This window comes from Sphaerodactylus townsendi, linkage group LG01 (assembly GCF_021028975.2).
Source record: "Sphaerodactylus townsendi isolate TG3544 linkage group LG01, MPM_Stown_v2.3, whole genome shotgun sequence".
In the NCBI taxonomy this organism is placed as follows: Eukaryota; Metazoa; Chordata; class Lepidosauria; order Squamata; family Sphaerodactylidae; genus Sphaerodactylus; species Sphaerodactylus townsendi.
This window is the reverse complement of record NC_059425.1, coordinates 177,938,916-177,958,520: the sequence shown is the minus strand read 5'-3', so window position 1 is coordinate 177,958,520 and position 19,605 is coordinate 177,938,916. Positions and strand designations below refer to the sequence as shown.

Below are 19,605 nucleotides of genomic sequence, written 5' to 3'. Positions count from 1 at the left end.
ATATTTTGCAAAGCAGAAATAGAAAGATGTAAGTAGATTGTATATTCCTCCACCACAGAACAAAGCATGCTGGACCTTTTTTGTTGTAGAATGCTCCACCTGGGTCATATTGCCTACCTAGCCCTGCCCTTCCATCTTTTTGAAAGTAAAAACATATTTTGGCATAAATCAGTGGTGGGATCCAAAAATTTTAGTAACAGGTTCCCATGGTGGTGGGATTCAAACAGTGGCGTAGCGTCAATGGGGCTGGGCGGGGCACAACGGGGGCATGGCCGGGCATTCCGGGGGTGGGGCATTAATAATTTCTGTTACTGTAAAAAACTCTTACTGTAAAAAAAAAGTTCCTAATTTCCAGCTGGTATCTTTCTGCCCATAATTTAAACTCATTATAGCAAGTCCTATTGTCTACTGCCAACAGAAACAACTACTTCTCCTCTAATTGACTGCCTGTCAAATACTTAATACTTTCAAATACTTAATTTTGTTTCTAGAAATCAAAAGAAGGATACTTCCCTTAAACAAGGAACTTTACCATATTTCTAAAACATGTTTTTAAAACAGCCCAATAGGGAAAATTATCCAGTTTTCTACCTTCGCTAACCAGCCACATAGGAAACAACAGGACTTTATGATTTTTGGACCTAATGGAATTTCTAACGGAAAAGCAGACCCAATTAGTAACCCCCTCTCGGCACACACAAATTATTAGCAACCCACTCTCGGGAACTGGTGAGAACCTGCTGGGTCCCACCTCTGGAGTCAAGTCATAACAATCACGGGAGCTCTCTGAAATCAGGGGAGTTTAGAGGCTGTGGACTAGAAGCTCAGAAAGAGAGATCTGTTCACATCCTGCTCAGTATCTGTAAAACAGGAAGCAGCTTGCAGACTGGAACACAAGATGAACCCATTATTGAAGACAGCTGTTTTCAACTGTCCTAGATGAGAAGAATGAGAAACATATTCAATGGACTGAATGGCATGAACGGCCACATCCATTGGCACGCTGGCATGACAGACGCCATGGGGAAAGCACATGTCCATGCAGATATTCCACACAAACACATGCAGACCCTTCACAATGTATAAATTAACTGGCCCCTTCAGTTAGCCCTTTTGCAGGTTATCATAATTACAACTAATGAATCTGATGCACATTAATTCTACATGCCAGCATGACAACGGATGCGGTTGATCGGTTCATTCCATCGGGGGTGCGTTCCACAGTTATGCCAGCAAGTGATTTACTCAAAATCATTGGCATGCCCTTTTCAATCCTGGTTCCTGGTTAAGAAACATAACAGCAGCAGTGGCAAAGTGGTTAAGAGCAGTGGTGGGATCCAAAAATTTTAATAACAGGTTCCGACGGTGGTGGGATTCAAACAGTGGCGTCGCCGCACACACGCACCTCCAGTCCCTATTGGGCAGGGAGGTTGCTTTAGTAACCCCTTCTTGGCACTCAGATAAAATTAGTAACCACTTCTAGAGAAGTGGTGAGAACTGGTTGGATCCCACCTCTGGTTAAGAGCAGGTGAACTCTTATCTGGAGAACGGGGTTTGATTCCCTGCTCTGCCACTTGAGCAGTGGAGGCTAATCTGGGGACCTAGATTAGCCTGTGTACTCCAGCACACGCCAACTGGGTGACCTTGGGCTAGTCACAGCTCTTTGGAGCTCTCTCAGTCCCACCCACCTCACAAGGTGTTTGTTGGTGGGGGGGGGGAGGGAAAGGAGATTGTAAGCCCCTTTAAGTCTCTTTACAGGAGAAAGGGGATATAAATCCAAACTTCTCCTCCTCCTCCTCATGTTTTCCAGCAGTATATGCTATTCCCCCCCTCCCCAGTCAAGACTAAACCTCATCACATTCGAATACAACTAAATCCACTCCAAAGTTGGGAGTCTGGAGTTTGAGCAGTTCCTCTCATTTTAAATTCTCTTTCTGTGCAGATTTGCTCTCTGCAGATTGCCAAAAATCTCACTGTGCAAACTCCCACGTGACCTTTGCGCAAGAGAAGGCCGAGAAACCACGGCTTCCCCTTGCACAATGTGGCAGGACTCGAACAAACTAGCTTCAGGAGTTTACGAACTCCACGGTCACACATTATCGATGGCGTGGCTGTGGTGGTTCCTACTGATCAAAGTCTTTTTAAAATCTGCAGGAACCCAGCGTGGGCTTATGGATTCCTGCCAGAGGAGACAGAGCAGCTTGTTGATCCAGTTTCTTTGTGGGGCAAGCACTGAGAATGTGAGCTGGGTGGTATCGTCTTCATTTGGTGTAATTCATAGAAGTGGGGAGGGTCCTCTCACAAGTACCAGCAGCCCTCTTCTTGCATCTCCTGTTCCCCTTCAAGCCAACACTTGACGTGACAGAACATTTGGCAGTGTCGGCTGAGACCAGGAAATGCCACAGCTTCCACCCGTGCGCTCTGAGCCAGTTGGGTCGGCAGCCAGTTCTCTGAAAACTGGGCAAGCTCCGTCCGCATACACAGACTCTTGGCCTTGAGAAGAGCAGGAAATGACCTCCTCAGAAATCACTCCTCCATCCACACAGACCAGCTAAGCTGAGGCAGCAACCAAGTCATATCAATCCCCTTCCTGGAGGATGATAAAATCTTTTCACTGAGGATTTAGGTCTACCGTCGCTTGCTCCATCACTAGAACGTAGTCTAATGTACAAGATGAAATGGAAAACTCCATTCTGTCTTTGCGTTGCTGAAAGAAGGCCAACTGGACAGTGTCCATTGGCCACTGAAGCTGTCTAGTTGTTTGGGGGGGCAGACGAAAAAGAGCAATTTTTGATAATTTTTTAAAATTAGATTTTCATATAATTCCAGAACCTCATCCAAGTGTTCAGGCTGTAGGATTTCATTTTTCAGGTCTATGAAGTTCTGGGAGCGCAGGAGGTCCTGAATCGTATGTGCAATTACATCCAGCCATCCCAATTGAATTAGGATACGATTAGAGCCATAGGATGTTGAACGAGGACAACTCATGTCACGATTAAGCAGGACGACCAGAGGCAGGTGGTTGCCCAAAGAGCTGTGCTCTATTTGGAAGTCTCACACTCTTGTTAATATGACACCATAATATAGTCAGGGACGCTGCACCCTCTCCGCGACACAAATGTAAATTCTCTCGAGTGCGTGAATCTTTGCCGTCCATTAAGTGAAACCAGTTAAAATCAAGACAAAGGTCCCTAGCTCCTCGATGATGCAGTTGGCCTCTACCTGGGCCAGGGCTTTTACAGCCCTGGCCCCTGCCTGGTGGAACACTTTACCACCAGCTATCCGGGCCCTGCGGGATCTTGGAGAGTTTCGCAGGGCCTGTAAGACTGAATTGTTTCACTGGGCATTTGGAGGGGCCGACCGCTGATGTGCGCCCTCCTCCTCCCCCTTTTTATGCTCTGGGCCCTTAATTTCTATGGGGCCCTCAGCTCTTCGAGTCTGTTTTTCCAGGGTGGGTTTATTATGTTTTATGGAGTTTCTGCCGGATGCCGCTGTAATTTTATTTAATCCGCTGTTTTAATTGGGGTTTTAATGTTATTGTTGTTATCATTGTGTTGTTCACCGCCCAGAGCCCTTCGGGAGAGGGGCGGTATATAAAATTGATCATAATAAATAAATAAATAAATAAATAATTTTTTTTAAAAAAGATCACCTGCCGTGTTAATGACCTTGTCTTTACAACTTCTTGGAAGGGAAAAATACCAGGGCGGAAGTTCAGATGTAAAGAAATTATATGGGGGGAGAGCATATTTTTTAAAGTTCTGTTTCGTTGGACTCTTTTTGCTACTATTGCCTATCCCAATTCTGTGGAATAGGACAGTCTATTGATCTGTTTCAGTGATGTTCCAGGGACATTGTCCCCTTTGCCTCAATGGGATTATTTCCACACATGATGCAGACGGCATACAATGTCTTACATATCTGGGTGATGACATCACAAACATCTGGATCCCACATATTCCCCATCTTCCCTGGTCTTTTAAATTCAAAGAGGCCACACCCTCTGCGTGGGAGCCCAGATGCTGCCTTTTCAGCAACAGAGCTAATGAAACTGGTTCACGACTGCATTCATTTGGGGATGGGGGGGGGGATGTGCGTGAGTTAAAAATAGCACTTCAGTTATTTTAATCATAATGCAGATCTCCATAGAACTGTCAGCCCCAGTTCTAAAACGTAAAAGTTCATATTAAAAATGTGCACATCTGCAAAAGTCCAATCAGGTGGCATAAAGTACAGATTCCTTTCATGCCACAGTCTCAGAAGAGTCCTTGAGAAAGACAAAAAAAACCGAGTCTGAAGGTCAGCAGAAGACATCCCACTGGATGGTGGGAACAGTGTTGGAAGTGAAGGACTTTGCGCTGTCTCCTGCCTCTATGACAGAGGGAGTCTGATGCAGTGGTGGGATCCAAAAATTTTAGTAACAGGTTCCCATGGTGGTGGGATTCAAACTGTGGTGTAGCGCCAATGGGGCTGGGCGGGGCATTCCAGGGGCGTGGTCGGGCATTCTGGGGGCGGGGCATTCCTGGGCGGGGCTGTGGCAAGGACGCAGCCGCTGCGCCGGTCCTTGGGCGGGAAACGAATGCACACAGGCACAGGCTGCCATGCATGCCGGTGCACCTCCTGCTAGACTGCTTCAAGTTCTGCGCGCTACTGCTGAGAGGAGGGGCGTAACTAAGGCAAAAATCATGTGGCAAAATCACCAATTAGTAACCCCCTCTTGGCACACACAAAGAGTAACCTACTCTTGGGAACCTGTGAGAACCTGCTGGATCCCACCTCTGGTCTGATCAGTGAGTCAGATAGCTAAAGGGGATACCTTCTCTCTACTGCTCTGACATTATCCCTTTGATGTGCAGATTGCTACTCTCAGGGGACTTCTTGCTTCCTGCTTCTTCCCTTTCCTGCTCTCCAACCTTCTTGCACCAGGTATGCAGAGAGACGCAGAGAGCATTTCTCGCCATCCAGCTAGACTAAAATAGAAGGTCTGACTCTCCACTTTTCTATCTGAAATGGAGTTCACTAATCAAGACTCCTCTTCTTAGTTAGAAACTTGGAATTGGCTCCGGGTTTCTTTTGTTGCCAGCGCACACGGATGGCTGGGTAAGCTCCACTGTGTTTTGCCTCCATGCACTCTGCTGTAATGAAAAAGGGATCTCTTCCCAGAAAGAATTACTGACACTGCACCCAAAAAGTATTGCAGATGACTCCGAAAGGTATTCAGCAGATCATTTGAGAAAGCGCCTTGCAACTAGGAAGCAACCCCTTTTTTTCCATTGGAAAGAAATCTCCCTTCAGTACATTCTTCTGGAATGGCTTTCGCACCACATCTGCCCACATCTGGTCCCCAAGTACAGTTGCATTGTGATTAGTGAAAAACATAAAATGTAAACAGAAAGCGGAAATTTAGATAAGATGTAAACACGACTCCTGATGCCACGGGGGCAGATTTACAGGGTCGTGTGCTTGTATGGGCTCCACAGAACAAAACTGTTTGCAGTCAGCTCAGGAAGTTCCTTCACAACAGACAGCCAAATCCTAAACACTTTCAGAGAGTAATACACGACAAATATACTTCAGAGAAGTTAGTATGAGTTGAAAACAGACAATGCAAATCAAACCCTCACGAGAGCAAAAGTAGCCTTCAGAACTTTGCAAAGACAAGATGGAACAGGAACCTTCTAGAACATGTCCCTTGACTCTTGCCAAGCTTTTCAGAGGGCATTTCCCCACTCAGCATGATCCCCCTATGCCGCGCGCTGCTCTCAGCGGCCGGCATCCCTGGTGCGCATCCGGGCGTCCCCACGACCCCACGCTCTGCACGGGGTCATCAAAAGGCGCCCTTTGCAAGAGCGCCAGGGATACTGCATGCTGAGGGGGCGTGTTGGGGCGGCTGCGCTGTCACCGCCCCTCTCGTGGGGAGTGCCGGGGGACCCCGCGCTACTCTCCTCAAGTAGTGCGGGGCTTAAGGTAAGTGGGGAAAGACCCAGAAAGTGGTTAGGGCCACCATTAGGCAGTACTTGCTACTGGCTGCCTTAATTGAAATGAAAGAGTTTTCCATTGGAGGATGAGGGGGACTGGTAGGCAACATGTGGTTCATTCCCTCTTCAGGCTTTTCTTCACAGGAGAGAGTTATCCACTTGACTCCATCTCCAGCCATTTTGGATTTGGCACCAAAACATTAACATATTTACTCCTCTCTTGCAAACTGAGGGTCCTGGCTCTCTCCCAGGAAAAGAGGAGAGAGGGGAGATGATAAAACCCAATGATATTAGGGACTCACATGGAACAAAGACCCATATGGAACAGTGGGGGGGGGCACACTCAGCGGCTGGTCTCTCCAAAGGCCCGGTGGAACAACTCAGTCTTACAGGCCCTGCGGAAATCACCCAAGTTCCGCAGGGCCCGGACAGCGGGAGGAAGAGTGTTCCACCAGGCCGGTGCCAGAGCCGTAAAGGCCCTGGCCCGAGTGGAGGCCAGCCGCATCATTGAGGGGCCAGGGACCAATTAAAGAGAGACATTCTCCCCTCTGCAGTCACACAGATTACCCCTGGAGCTTGCAAGGTAGGACACATCTCCTCATGAGCGGGCATTGAGCAGATGAACACAGAAGCTCCCAAAGGCAATCGTGTTAAAAAAAATCAGCAGCTCTAACTTCTCCTTCAGTGGCTCTAGCACATTTTTCCATCCACCCTGGCGTAAGATGGGGGCACTGCCCATGTTGGTTTTGGACAGACAAATGCTACCCAATGCCCAGTTCGACTCATGTGCCGTTAGGATGACTCAGCTTGGGGCAGACATTCAAAAATGTTTCCAGCTCGCTCCCACCTCTTATAGAGGAATTTCAGCCCCCTCCCAGTGAAAGAGAGACATTCTCCCCTCTGCAGCCACACAGTTCTTGGTTTGTTTAGCACCAATCTATGAAGGCGGTTCAGGAACGGCCCGGTGACTCACAGAGAGTCTCCACGCCAACGCAGTGACAAGAACTTCTGTGCAGAACTGGGTGTTCATGGAAACAGGTAAGAATGTAGGGAGTGGACGCGAAAAGGCCTGTTCGTTTAGGCCAGGGGTAGGGAACCTGCGGCTCTCCAGATGTTCAGGAACTACAATTCCCATCAGCCCCTGCCAGCATGGCCAATTGGCCATGCTGACAGGGGCTGATGGGAATTGTAGTTCCTGAACATCTGGAGAGCCGCAGGTTCCCTACCCCTGGTTTAGGCGTTTGCACTAATTAGAACTATTTTTCCATTCATCTTGGGCAGTGGTGGCGAACCTATGGCACGGGTGCCAGAGGTGGCACTCAGAGCCCTCTCTGTGGGCACGTGCAAACAGAGTGCTCCCCACACACACACATCTAGGCTGGCCTGGGCTGCTGGGCTCAATTATTAGCATTAAACCTAAGACCTAGTTTTGCGGAAGCAGTGTAGGTAACCCTGTTAAGCGCTGTTAAACCCCACTGATTTTCATGGGAAGAACTGAAGTGCGATTCTTTACCTAGGAGTAAGCTCAGTTGCTGGCAATGGGGTTTACTTCTGAGTAAACCCTCTTAGGGTCGTGATTCACCCGTTGGAAAAGTTGCACGGTTGCTTCAAAGCAAAGCCACCGACTACCACCAAGCTTACTCCTGAGTAACGCACGCCTCGGAGCCAACTGCTTTTTCTAAACTAAAACCTCAGCATTCAGGTTAAATTGCCGTGTTGGCACTTTGCGATAAATAAGTGGGTTTTGGGGTGCAGTTTGGGCACTCGGTCTCGAAAAGGTTCGCCATCACTGATCTGGGGTCAAGTGAAGCTGCCTTATACATATGGGGTCAAAAGTCCCTGGGCTGTAACCATTTAGTCACATGGGGGCAGAAACTCACCCCCAATCCCCCTCCTCCTTCCCCCTGGACCAGGTGCAAAAAATGTTATTTGGTCGTGGTGGGGGAGGGCAGTCGCCGATGTGGGAGGGGGGACCCCTGGAAAACTCAGATTTTACACTGGGCTAAATATTCCCTAGATATGCCTCTGAGACTTTCACAACACCTACCACCCGGTCCCTCAATTGGAGATGCCAGGAATTGAACCCGGGACCTTTTGCACGCCAAGCAGATGGTCTTCCACCGAGCAACGGCCTCTCTTCATGAATCTGATGACCTGTCTTAAATGCTACATTTTCCTCTTTGAAGAAATCCAACCTTACACGAAGGCTGTTTTGGGCTTCACAGGAAGCTTTCAAGATCTCTCTGCAGAAATCGCCAGTGTGGTTAATGAAGGTGAGAAACTGTAAGGCGAACTCACTTGCGACAAGGGCCAGATATAACATAAATGTGATTAGTTGGTCGGGGACATGGGTGGGTGTGGCGCTGGGAGTGGGCGGCTACCTCAGCTAGAGAGGGCTTATCAGGCCCGCAAGCCAGCTGAAGCAATCTCCCCACTTCGCTCCCTATCTGGCTCCCAAACAGCTGGATTTATGGTCATTGCGCCTCATGTTTGACACCCCCCTTAAGAAGAAGAAGAAAAGTTTGGATCTGAAGATGCCAGCCACAGATGCAGGCGAAACGTCAGGAGAGAATGCTGCTAGAACACGGCCATACAGCCCGGAAACCACACGGCACCCCAAAGGTTAGACTGTTGCACCAAAACAAAATAAGAAAGGCTTTTTGGGCACCTTAAAAACTCACAGATTTATCAAGGCTTATAAATCTGTCAAATATATGGATCTTTACACATCTGACAAAGTAGGCCCAGAACGTATATCACAAGAAATCTGGTTATCTCTCCAGCATCACAACAATCTTGAGTGAAATGCTAGTAATCTTTTGCGATAATGCTCAGTGGTTCAGTTAGCAATAGGTTTGTGCGCATGTTAAGAAGGGTGTATGGTCAGTGTACATAAACAGGATGTACGCCACTGATGTGGGGGCAGAGGAGAAGATAGGTGGGTAGCAGAAATGGCACTACACAAACAAACTGAGAGCCCACTGACCTGTGCTTACTGTGGCTTCCATGGGACAAGCTCGGGTTCCCTTGCCCCAGTTAAGCATAAAGGGCCAGAGCTTGGTCATGCAAGTGCAAACATTGCCTCAGCTATGGTTGCCAATCTCCAGGTGAGATCTGGATATCAGGTGATCACCTGGATATCAGGTGACAGAGATCAGGTCCCCTGGAGAAAAAGGCTGCTTTGGAGGGTAGATTCTATGGTGTTTTCCGCACGGACCCTATATCCTGGGATAAGGAGGTGAAACATCCTGGTTCGGCCATGACTTCTGCATGGCTTCTGGGCCTAACTTGGGCCCGCCCCACGAGATTTCTCTTACCCCGCGACTTTCAAACCCCGCCAAGTCGGCGGTTCTTTTGGAGAACCCCCTGCCGCTCCCGCTCCCATGAAAACACCACGGGAGGCGGAGTGGTTTATTTTCCCCGCCTTGCCGCCTGCAGCCAATCAGAACGGAACACTTCGTGAATACGCGGCAACGTTGGCGTTCAAAATGAAGCCGAACCAGGCGCCGTGCACAATCGCCTGGAGTTCTTCCTCCCGGCCTGAGTGCGCTTGACAGAGCCGTGCGGAGGGAGAAACCGAGATACGAACATCCTGGTATGTATGATCCCGGTTTTCCCCTGGGACATTACGTCCATCCGGAAAACGCCTATGGCATTATATCCCACTGAAATCCTCCTCCTTTAAAATCTCTACTTCCCCAGGCTCCACTCCCAAAATCTCCAGGTGTTTCCCATCCCAGGGCAGGCACCCTTAGCCTCAACATCTCTCTCTTTCTGTCGCAGCTTGAACAACTTCCATGGATGCTTAGAGCTGCACAACAAAAGGAAAATAACCTGGTTCTTAATACTAACAAGACAAAGGAGCTTATAGTGGACTATAGAAGGAATAGCTCAGGAATTCAGCCCTTGACTATAAATGGAGATCAAGTAGAGCGGGTGGCTAGTTTTAAATTTCTGGGCGTTATGATTAAAGAGGACTTGACCTGGGGTGTACAGACTGCTGCGGTGGTTAAGAAGGCCCAGCAAAGTCTGTACTATCTGAGACTTTTAAGGAAACAACAACTGAATGGAAAACTCCTGGTGTCCTTTTACCGCTGTGCTATAGAGAGTGTCTTAACCTACTGCATTCTGTGTAGCATTGGTTCTCCTAGTTTCACAGTGGCAGATGGGAAGAAGCGCTCCAAAGGGTGATCACTACTGCACAGAGGGATTATCGGCTGCCCTCTCCCACTCCTTGGAAGAACTCTAGTAATCTTCCGAAGAAGCTTCTAAAGAAAGCCCCAAAATATTCTGAGACCCGTCTCATCCAGCACACTCTCTTTTTGAACTGTTACCATCCAGTAGACGATACAGGTCTATCAAAACTAGGACAAAGAGACTTAGAGACAGCTTCTACTCTATAGCTGTGGCTATGCTAAACTCCGCGGCTTCGTGTTGATGTGTTTGGGGCTATGTAGGGATGGGTGGAGGAAGGGGAAAGTGAGGATGGGGTATGAGTCTGAAATTGTGTGCATCGAGGAATGCTGCTGTAAATTTCGTTGTGCGTGCACAATGACAATAAAATGCTTATGCTTATGCAAAGGGAGAACTCCCCTACTGAACCGTGGAGTATTTTTGCTTTACCTTTTCCCCTCTCGGTCCACGGACGCCAGGGATACCTTGTGGCCCCCTTTCCCCATTGGCTCCCTGCATGAGAAGGAACATATTGCACTTAGAAATATTTTACACATTAGACTCACCTATTCCTCTAACCGACCTACCGGCTTCTGTGCTGGGGAAGGACTGCCAAATATACCAGGGCAGGACAATGACTTAAAGAGCAACCCTTTTCTTATCCAGTGGTTACCTTGGTTGTGGAAGTATCATGTTGGTCCTTAATGGGGAACGATGTTAGAGATCCCTGGAGTTGGATGGGACCTTCTAGGCCACAGGTGTCAAACTCGTGGCCCTCCAGATGTTATAGACTACAGTTCCTATCATCCCCTGCCAGCATGATGCTGGCAGGGGATGATGGGAACTGTAGTCTATAACATCTGGAGGGCTGCAAGTTTAGGCTGCACCTATGTTCTAGGCCAACTATGTTCTAGGCTGCACCTATGTTCTAGGCCAGTGGTGGCCAATTGGCCATGCTGGCAGGGGCTGATGGGAATTGTAATCCATAACATCTGGAGTGCCAAAGTTCCGCCACCACGGTTCTAGGCCAACTCATCTGCTCCTTGCTCAAGGCAGAGGAAATTCAAAGCAAGGACATCTCTTGGATGTCTAGCCTCTGCCACAAGATTTCCAACAAGTCATAAAACACCCAACCAGGAAAGCACTTCCTTTAGGGGCTGTTTGGGGATAGATATCCATACTGGGAAACTTCTTCTGATCCACAATCACATGGTTCTAAAGCATTTTCTAGGGTTTCTACCTTGTCACTTTGTTATTGCTCTAGTACTGTGCTAGAAGGATACTTTCTCAGCAACTCGGTCTAGAGATTTTCAAGAGATTCTTGAGTAGTGGTGGATGGATATTAGGGTGTTTTCCAGGGAACCCTTGGTCTAAGGAAATTTCCCAGCAAAGAAAAACACTGTTTCTGCTTCCTTCTGTAACATATCCAGAGATATACCTGGGGCAGAGGGAAGGATGCCATCTTGGGGAGGGTGTGTGTGTCTGCATCACAGTTTCCTGTGGGCAAACGGTTTTGTTCCTGCACAATCTGCAATTCTTTACACCTGCCAGTCGGGCAGGTGGGAAACAGCGATGGGCTTTGCATAGGAGTCGCCGGGATAACTTTTGCCAAAGGATAACTTTTGAAATGGGAAAGAAACTCTTGCTGGAAGAATCCGGAGTCACATTTGTCCTTCTACACCTTTACTTAGAAGGTAATCCCTACTGACCGCAGTGTGACTTGCGTCAGGATAAACAAGACTCTGTGCTACAGCATATCAGAGGCGGTTGCATTTGTTTGCCTTGCTCTAAATCAGGGGTGTCCAACTCTGGCGCCCCAGATGTTCATGGACTACAATTCCCATCAGCCCCTGCCACGATGGGGCGCCAGAGTTGGACACCCCTGCTCTAAATGGATGAGCCCACCCAGCCTCTACTTGGCTCCCTGAGATTTAAGCAACACAAGTTTCCAGGTTGCTCACTTCACTGGCAAATTGAACCTCCAAAGAAGACTGTCACCTTACCCTCTCTCCAACAGGGCCATCTGGACCAGGGTTGCCCTACAACGAAAGGAAAAGAAACATTGGAACCTTTCGTTCTGTGCTCCACTCCGACCCTTCAGTCCCGGAGAAAGTTTTATGGCGTACCTCATCTCCCGATTCTCCTTTCTCTCCAGCACCTCCAGAGCTCCCCGGCTGACCCTGAACAAGAGAAAAGAAACAATTGAAACCAAAGGATTGTTTGGGAGGACTTGACTTGGGGGTAGCCACATGCAACGGAAATCGATGTGGCCTCTCGGAGCAAGGTTTCACGCTTTGCAATCTTCCAGGCAAAATCTTAACCCAACTGGCCTTATAAAGAAGAAGCCTGAAACCCAGTACTTTGGAGGTGGGTTGGGGGTCTTTAATCTTGTTTACAGTCTTTAATTATGCATAGTTTTCTGCTATACAAGGGTTTGAAAGAAGAAATGCTTCTGAAGTTGAAGCTGGAAGAATTCCGGTCATCTCACTTCTGGCTTTGTCCCAGTGCTTGAGAGAAAATGGCTGCATAGGCCAGCAAAATCTCGATTCCGCTCAGTGACATGCACAGTCACGCATGCTAACTGGCTGAGGCCCAGGCATAGATGAAAGGCCTCCCACTCATGGGGTTCTGGACCACAGCAAACAAGTCCTAGAGCAGCACTACCCCACAATTCTGACAGCTGAACTCCAAGGGAAATGGTTTAGCTGGTTGTGAGCCTAGGTCAGTGTTTCCCAACCTTTTCGACGTCATGGTACCCTTGACCTCGCTCTTCATATCTCACAGTACCCCTGCCATCCCCCCTTCCCCCACCCAGTGCCCTTGCTTGCCACCCGCCCACCTTTCCCTCCCAGGGTGAAGGGAAGCACGGGGGGGGGGGGTGTGTGGCTGTTGACCTTGCAGCAGGCCCTGCCCTCTGGGACAGCTCCATGCCCTTGCAGGTGCCGGTGGGAGACATTCCAAAAGTGAGGGGGGCCGTTAGCGTTGCTGTGGTACCCCTGGGACATGATCACAGCACCCCAGGGTACCATGGAACCCTGGTTGGGAATCGTTGGCTAGGTTGTCACCTCTGGGTTGGGAAATTCTTGAGATTGGGGGGTGGCCCCTCGGGAGGGCGGGGCTTATGGAGGGGAGGAACATCAAAGTATTAGAATGTCACAAGGGCTTTCCCCACTACAGAAGGGAGCTAAGGTCAACTTGGTTCCCTTCAGTGGACGGCGATTCCAGGCTGTCCCCACAGCAACTGAGTTGGCCCCCTGGAACCGAGCTAAGTGGGCGGGATCATCATGGTGCCTGTTTCACTCCTCGATCGTGATTGGTGCTTGTGTTATGGCGGGAAACGGGAGCGTTCTTTTTTTTTTTACAGTTTTCGTACATTGCAACTACGTAGCACTAATGGGCCAAACTGCTTCAGTCGGAGCTATGAAGCATTGGTAGCAGTCATATGCTTGTAGCTTCGAAACGTCAGAGGAAGTTATTTTTTAAAAAGGCGCGCTTTCTGCCCGCCACGACTCTCCCGTTCTGCGCATGCCACAAAAGCGGCTTGTGATTGGTTAAACGGATGAGGTGTTGTTTCAATGCTTCCCCACTTCGAAGCTTCGAAGCGGTATTGACCTTGTTGCGGCAGAAAAGTGTAGTTCATAACTGCGACAAGGATGTTACAGTTCTGAGGGGGGGCAGGAACTGAGACAAAACAATGTTGAGCTCGGTGGCAGTGGGGATTCACTGAGGCAAACCTAGGTAGAAACTAGTTCAACTCTGTCTGTGGGGAAAGCCCCATAGAGTCCGCCCACCGAAGCCGCCATTTTCTCCAGAGGAACTAATGTCTGTTGTCTGGAGATCAGATGTAATTCTGGAAAGCAGGGCATTTCATGTCCCCCTCTGTATGCTGGATGGGACAATGGGGTAGGCAAAAGAGATGACATCAGGGCACATCCCCTGACCCTATTCTCACACATACCGCATTCTGAAATTGCTCAGACAAATGCTAGGGATCCTGTCTCCCTTGTAGATGAAGGTTGGAGTTTGTGCCTCAGTGAATGCGTGATTCTAATGCCTTGCCCCAACTATTTTAGCTGCGTAAGACCGAGCTCTTTAAAGCTTGCTGCATGCTGGCCTGAATCAGCAACCTAGCCACTCCCCAACCCCAACTGCAATGGTTAAAGATGATTGAGACATCCTCTGTGCCGCCATACCTTTTCTCCAGGGACTCCAGTATTCCCAGGTCTACCTGCTCTTCCGTCAAGCCCGGGATCTCCCTAGGTAGGCACAAAACCAGAACAGAATTAAGCAGGAAAACACAGGCCCGTTATTGTGAGTTCAGTGACCCTTTTTTCAATCATAATCATATGCATAGTTTTGCTGAAGAGGCCTTCAAGCCTGATTGGTTCATAATAACATGAAATAGGATTGAGAACCCACCAATCCAAGTCTTTAGGGATGGTGAGGGTTGGACAGCATCCAGACTTCTATGTTCTGGTTTTTGCTTGATGACACCACCGGGTGAGTTCTAGACCCACCCTGGACTTCTCAATCCCATTTTTAACATCTTCATTCTCAGAGTGGTGAAACGAGTTGGATGTAATGGCTCCTCAAAGACCGTAATAATAAACTGAACTAAGCAAAACATACCAGAATGCACAAAAGTTGTGGTCTCCTCATGCCCACGAGACATCTAATTAAACTAGAGTGTGCTGCAGGCCCAAAGCCCCCTCCATTTAACAACATCAAAAAGGAATTTTCCCGCTCACTGGCGGCAGAATTTAGATTACAGTCAGTATCTTAAGTACTGATTTTTCTAAAAGCTTCTGTTTATGAGCTGAAATAGAAAGCTCTTCGTGGCAGAAGGGAAAGAGTTTCTTCTTGGTGGTGTAGGCCACGGATAAGGACATTTGATTGCTACCAGTATCATCATACAGTTGTGTGTGTGTAAAATGCTGTTAAGTTACAGTTGATTTATGGCAACCCTGTAGGTTTTCAAGGCAAGAGGTGGTTTGCCATTGCCTTCGTCCGCACAGCAACACTGGCATTCTTTGGTGGCAACATTCCCGTAACTTGCGTGGCCGAGTGGCGGCACAGACACCATATTGGTGCCATGCAGGTTGGCTGGCCGCCAACAGGGGGAGCTCTCGCAGAGCTCTCCTGGGTGGCTCTGTGCCACTCGGTGGTAGGGAGCTTCCATGCAGTTCCCTACCAAGGTGCGGGGAACTACAGCTTGGTGGTCTCCCGTCCAATTGCTAACCAGGGCCGACCCTGCTAGCTTCTCAGATCTGATGAGATGAGGCCAGCCTGATCTATCCAGAACAGATCCACAAAGTGTTCATATTAAGAATTAGAATACAGCTGAAGAAAGATAGCAAAACATGATCAGGGCCAAGGTATCTCTTACTTCTGGCTAACACTTATGCAGTGGCAGCTATCGTCTTGATCCAGATGTTCGGCAATTCACCAGGAATGATAGGGATGAAATCTTGACAGCTTGAGACTGATGAACCGACTTCAAAATTGCTTCATTGTGGGCCATTTTATTGCCTAATTTGCATCTCTTTGTGGCAGCAGCACAAGAGAAAAAAATAGTTTATCGGCCCTCGCTGAAATATGAAGTGGGAAACTGGGATGTCATCCAAATGGTGGCTGCCCAAGGTCCTCTGCACAACTGCCCTTTCCTACATATTCCTCTTGACAAAGTTCACCAGGAAAACTGAGGGCCCCGCTTCCGCAAATGGACTGTTGCCGTTGCAGTTGTGCTCAACACCATGATCTCTATCATGTTTGTTTTGGAAGCAGTGATGCGTTTTTGTGCAGAAGGGGAAAAAAAGGACTTGCAATAGTTTTCGGCAACAGTGTTACTGAAAGTTTGCCTTCATTCCATACTTTGCCTCAGAAAAACGATGTTGGTACAGTCGCCTGAGGTGCAGCAGCCAAGAAAAACGGTATGCTTCCGCCTTAGAATATAGTCCTGAACGAATATGAGAATTATAATTCTATTTTACATGCTGCCTTGTTCAAAACCATTGTTCTGCGCTTACTGGACACGCTAAATTGAATGCCAAAATGTATTTTTCCTTTCAAATGAATGGGGGGTGGGCAGTGGTGGGATCCAAAAATTTTAATAACAGGTTCCTATGGTGGTGGGATTCAAACAGTGGCGCCGCCGCACACACGCACCTCCAGTCCCTATTGGGCAGGGGGGTTGCTTTAGTAACCCCTTCTCGGCACTCAGAAAAAATGAGTAACCACTTCTAAAGAAGTGGTGAGAACTGATTGGATCCCACCTCTGGGGGCGGGGAGCAGGGCTAGGTAGGCACTTTGACACAAGCTGAGCATTCTACAAAGAAGGTCCGGCATGTTGAGTTCTGTGATGGAGAAATATACAATCCTACCAACATCTCTCTTTTTTTGAGACAGACTGTACTGCAAGAATGATGTTCAGCTTGCTTCCACATTTTGGAGTGGAACTGACTCTCGGCCAGGATGTAACCAATTGTGACCCAGGTCATCAGAAGAAAACAGAAGATTCTAACTCACCGGTCCTCCTTTGGGCCCATAAGGACCAGGATCGCCTTTTGGTCCAGGAGGTCCTCGCAGGCCCTTTTAAAAAAACCAAGGGATAATGAGCATGTGCAGAAAATGAAAAGTTTAGTACATAGTTTTGTGTAGTGCAGAGCTTCTCAATAGAGCTGGTTGAAGAGGCGAATATGTGCCTTGGGCAGGAATCACAAAATCATAGTTGCAAGGGGCCACACAGGCCCCTGGCTGGACACAGGATCAGCCTAAAGCCGTGGTGGCGAACCTTTGGCACTCCAGATGTTATGGACTACAATTCCCATCAACCCCTGCCAATTGGCCATGTTGGCAGGGGCTGATGGGAATTGTAGTCCATAACATCTGGAGTGCCAAAGGTTCGCCACCACTGGCCTAAAGCATCTTTGAGAAGTGTTTGTCCAGCCTCGGATTGAAGACTGACAGTGAAGGGAAGTTCACCCGCTCCCCAGGTAGCCGATCCCACTGCTGAACTGCTCTTACTGTAAAAAACGTTTCCTAGTATCCATCAGGTACCATTTCACCCATAATTTAAACCCACTATTGTGAGTCCCATCCTCTACTGTCAACAGGAACAGCTCCCTGTCCTCCTTAAAGCAAAAGCCTTTCGAATAGCTCAAGAGAACAATCAAGTCCCCTCGACCGCATCTTCTCCAGACTAAACATTCCCAAATCCCTCAGCCTTTCCTAATAGGGTTTGGTCTCCAGGCCCCCAATCCCAGACTAGCTTTGCTGTTACTTTATAGCCATCCCAGAACTGCCTCCTGGGACGTACCTATGTTACAGAGTCCGCTACCCCTTCAACCGCACTCCTGGGAGACCTTGATACTCATTCAGTGCATTGGTCCAGCCTACTTTTCAGCTTGGTCTCACAATCCTTCTCTGTATTCCCACACCCATTCCATATGACTTTTGCCCACATACGTAGGTCCCATGATCCCCCACCATTGCCTCTTAGGTGAGTCCCTTCCTCTCCTTTTCACCAGCCCCCAAAACTGGTCAGATCCAAATTTGTCTGCATCTATACATCTGTTTTCACAGCTATGTGATCAGATCTATGGCTGGCAGCTGTTGGGACTAGAAATGCCATCTGTTAAAGCTACATACATCAAATCCAGGGGATCCTTTACATCCAGGTAACCCATGAAATCCAGGCTCGCCCTATAAGGAAAGAAGAGGTGTCCAAGTTAATTCTTCTTACAAGGCACAGTGATCAGTCATATTCTCAAAAACTGCAATGAGCCTCTATGGAATATGGCAACTGGAGGTACAATACAGCTTCGGTCTGGGGGTACCTAAGAGAGTGCATCTGCCCATATATTCCTGCCTGGGTGCTGAGATTGGCGGGGGAAGTCCATCTTGCTGTCCCGCCTCCTTTGGAGGGGGGGGCAGCCCGGAGGGCCTTCTCTGCAGTGGCTCCTACATTGTGGAATGCCCTCCATTCAGAGGTTCACCAGGCATCAACTCCTAGTTTTGGTGCCTGGCGAAGACCCTCCTCTTTATCTGGGCATTTGGCTGACTACCTCAACTGGAAGGGGGCCCCTTGAGGTCATCTGTGCACCCCTCCCCCTTTTGTGGGTGGGGTGGGTGCAGGAGATCTTAGATCCGTGGTGGCCAACCTTTGGCACTCCAGATGTTATGGACTACAATTCCCATCAGCCCCTGCCAGCATGGTCAATTGACCATGCTGGCAGGGGCTGATGGGAATTGTAGTCCATAACATCTGGAGTGCCAAAGGTTCGCCACCACTTTCTTAGATTGTTTTGGAGTTTTTAGGATAGGGTTTTATTGTGATCTTATCATTGTTGTGTGACATTTTCATGATTTTCATTGCAGCCTGCCCAGATAAAGGCGGGGAATAAATGTAAACAGATAAATATTGGCAGGCAAAGGAACCACAGTGGGAGAAAATGCTCCATTCATTGCAGGGGACTGGGAACCGAAGAGATCCACCTCCTCCTGCTGTACTTGATTCTTGTGGATGACATTTAGGCTTAAGTTGCTTCTGGCTGGGCTCGAAAGAACATAAGAAGAGCCCTGCTGGATCAGGCCAGTGGTCTGATTCACAGCTGATTCACTGCTTCTGAATGCGACAGTTCCCTTTAGTCACCGTTGCAGGGTCTCGTACAGCTAGAGTTTTCCTGCAATCAGTTTTTTTCAGATATCTCATTCGTGCACTTCTGTTTAAAACTTGCTTGCTTTATACATTTTCTGTTGCTTGGCAACTAAAGAAAAGCTTGGTAACATAACAGTTAGTCCTTAAGAGAGGAAACGAGAGACCTCCAGATGCTCAGAAAGGGTCTGAGACGGGACGCTTCACCACCCAAAGTTGAAACTCTACCTTTCTGCCGTCAATGCCGTCAATCCCACGCTTGCCCTTCTCCCCCTGAAAGCAGGAAAAGAACAGAATGAATGCCAAGAAATGGAACAAGTGTTTTATTGAGCAAAATCCTGCAAAGCAGAATCAACAACAGAAAAACCCCCAGGCCTTGGGACGCAGGGTGGAACGGGAAGGTGCAGTAGGCAGTAAAATTGCTGAAGCTGTGTGAGGTGCCAGAGAATTCTTTGTATGCCACCCAGAGTTTCCTGAGAAAAGAAAAGTGGGATATACGTATAGGAGAACCATGTGGGGTAGTGGTTAAAGTGTCAGATTAGGGCTTGGGAGACTCAGGATGGTGTGGTTGGTTAAGAGAAGGTGGAGAACCAGGTTTGATTCCTCACTCCTCCACCTGAGCAGCGGACTTTCATCTGGTGAACTAGATTGGTTTCCCCACTCCTACGCTCTTGCTGAGTGACCTTGGGCTAGTCACAGTTCTCTCAGAACTCTCTCAGCCCCACCTACCCTCACAAGGTGTCTGCTGGGGGAAGAAGAAAGGAAAGGAACTTGTAAGCCCCTTTGAGTCTCCTTACAGGA

At 48.4% G+C, this 19,605-nt stretch overlaps 1 protein-coding gene across 1 annotated transcript in view; it reads right to left on the bottom strand.

Moving 5' to 3' along the window:
- The window catches only part of COL6A1 (collagen type VI alpha 1 chain), a 73,116-nt gene that overhangs the window by 30,191 nt on the left and 23,320 nt on the right, over nt 1–19,605 (bottom strand). Inside the window, exons 13-19 of the mRNA XM_048500759.1 lie at nt 19,033–19,077; nt 17,799–17,852; nt 16,677–16,739; nt 14,345–14,407; nt 12,278–12,331; nt 12,155–12,190; nt 10,602–10,664 (exon numbers count right to left, since the gene is read on the bottom strand). Of these exons, the coding sequence (XP_048356716.1) occupies nt 10,602–10,664; nt 12,155–12,190; nt 12,278–12,331; nt 14,345–14,407; nt 16,677–16,739; nt 17,799–17,852; nt 19,033–19,077 (378 nt within the window). The remainder of the gene's footprint in view (nt 1–10,601; nt 10,665–12,154; nt 12,191–12,277; nt 12,332–14,344; nt 14,408–16,676; nt 16,740–17,798; nt 17,853–19,032; nt 19,078–19,605) is intronic.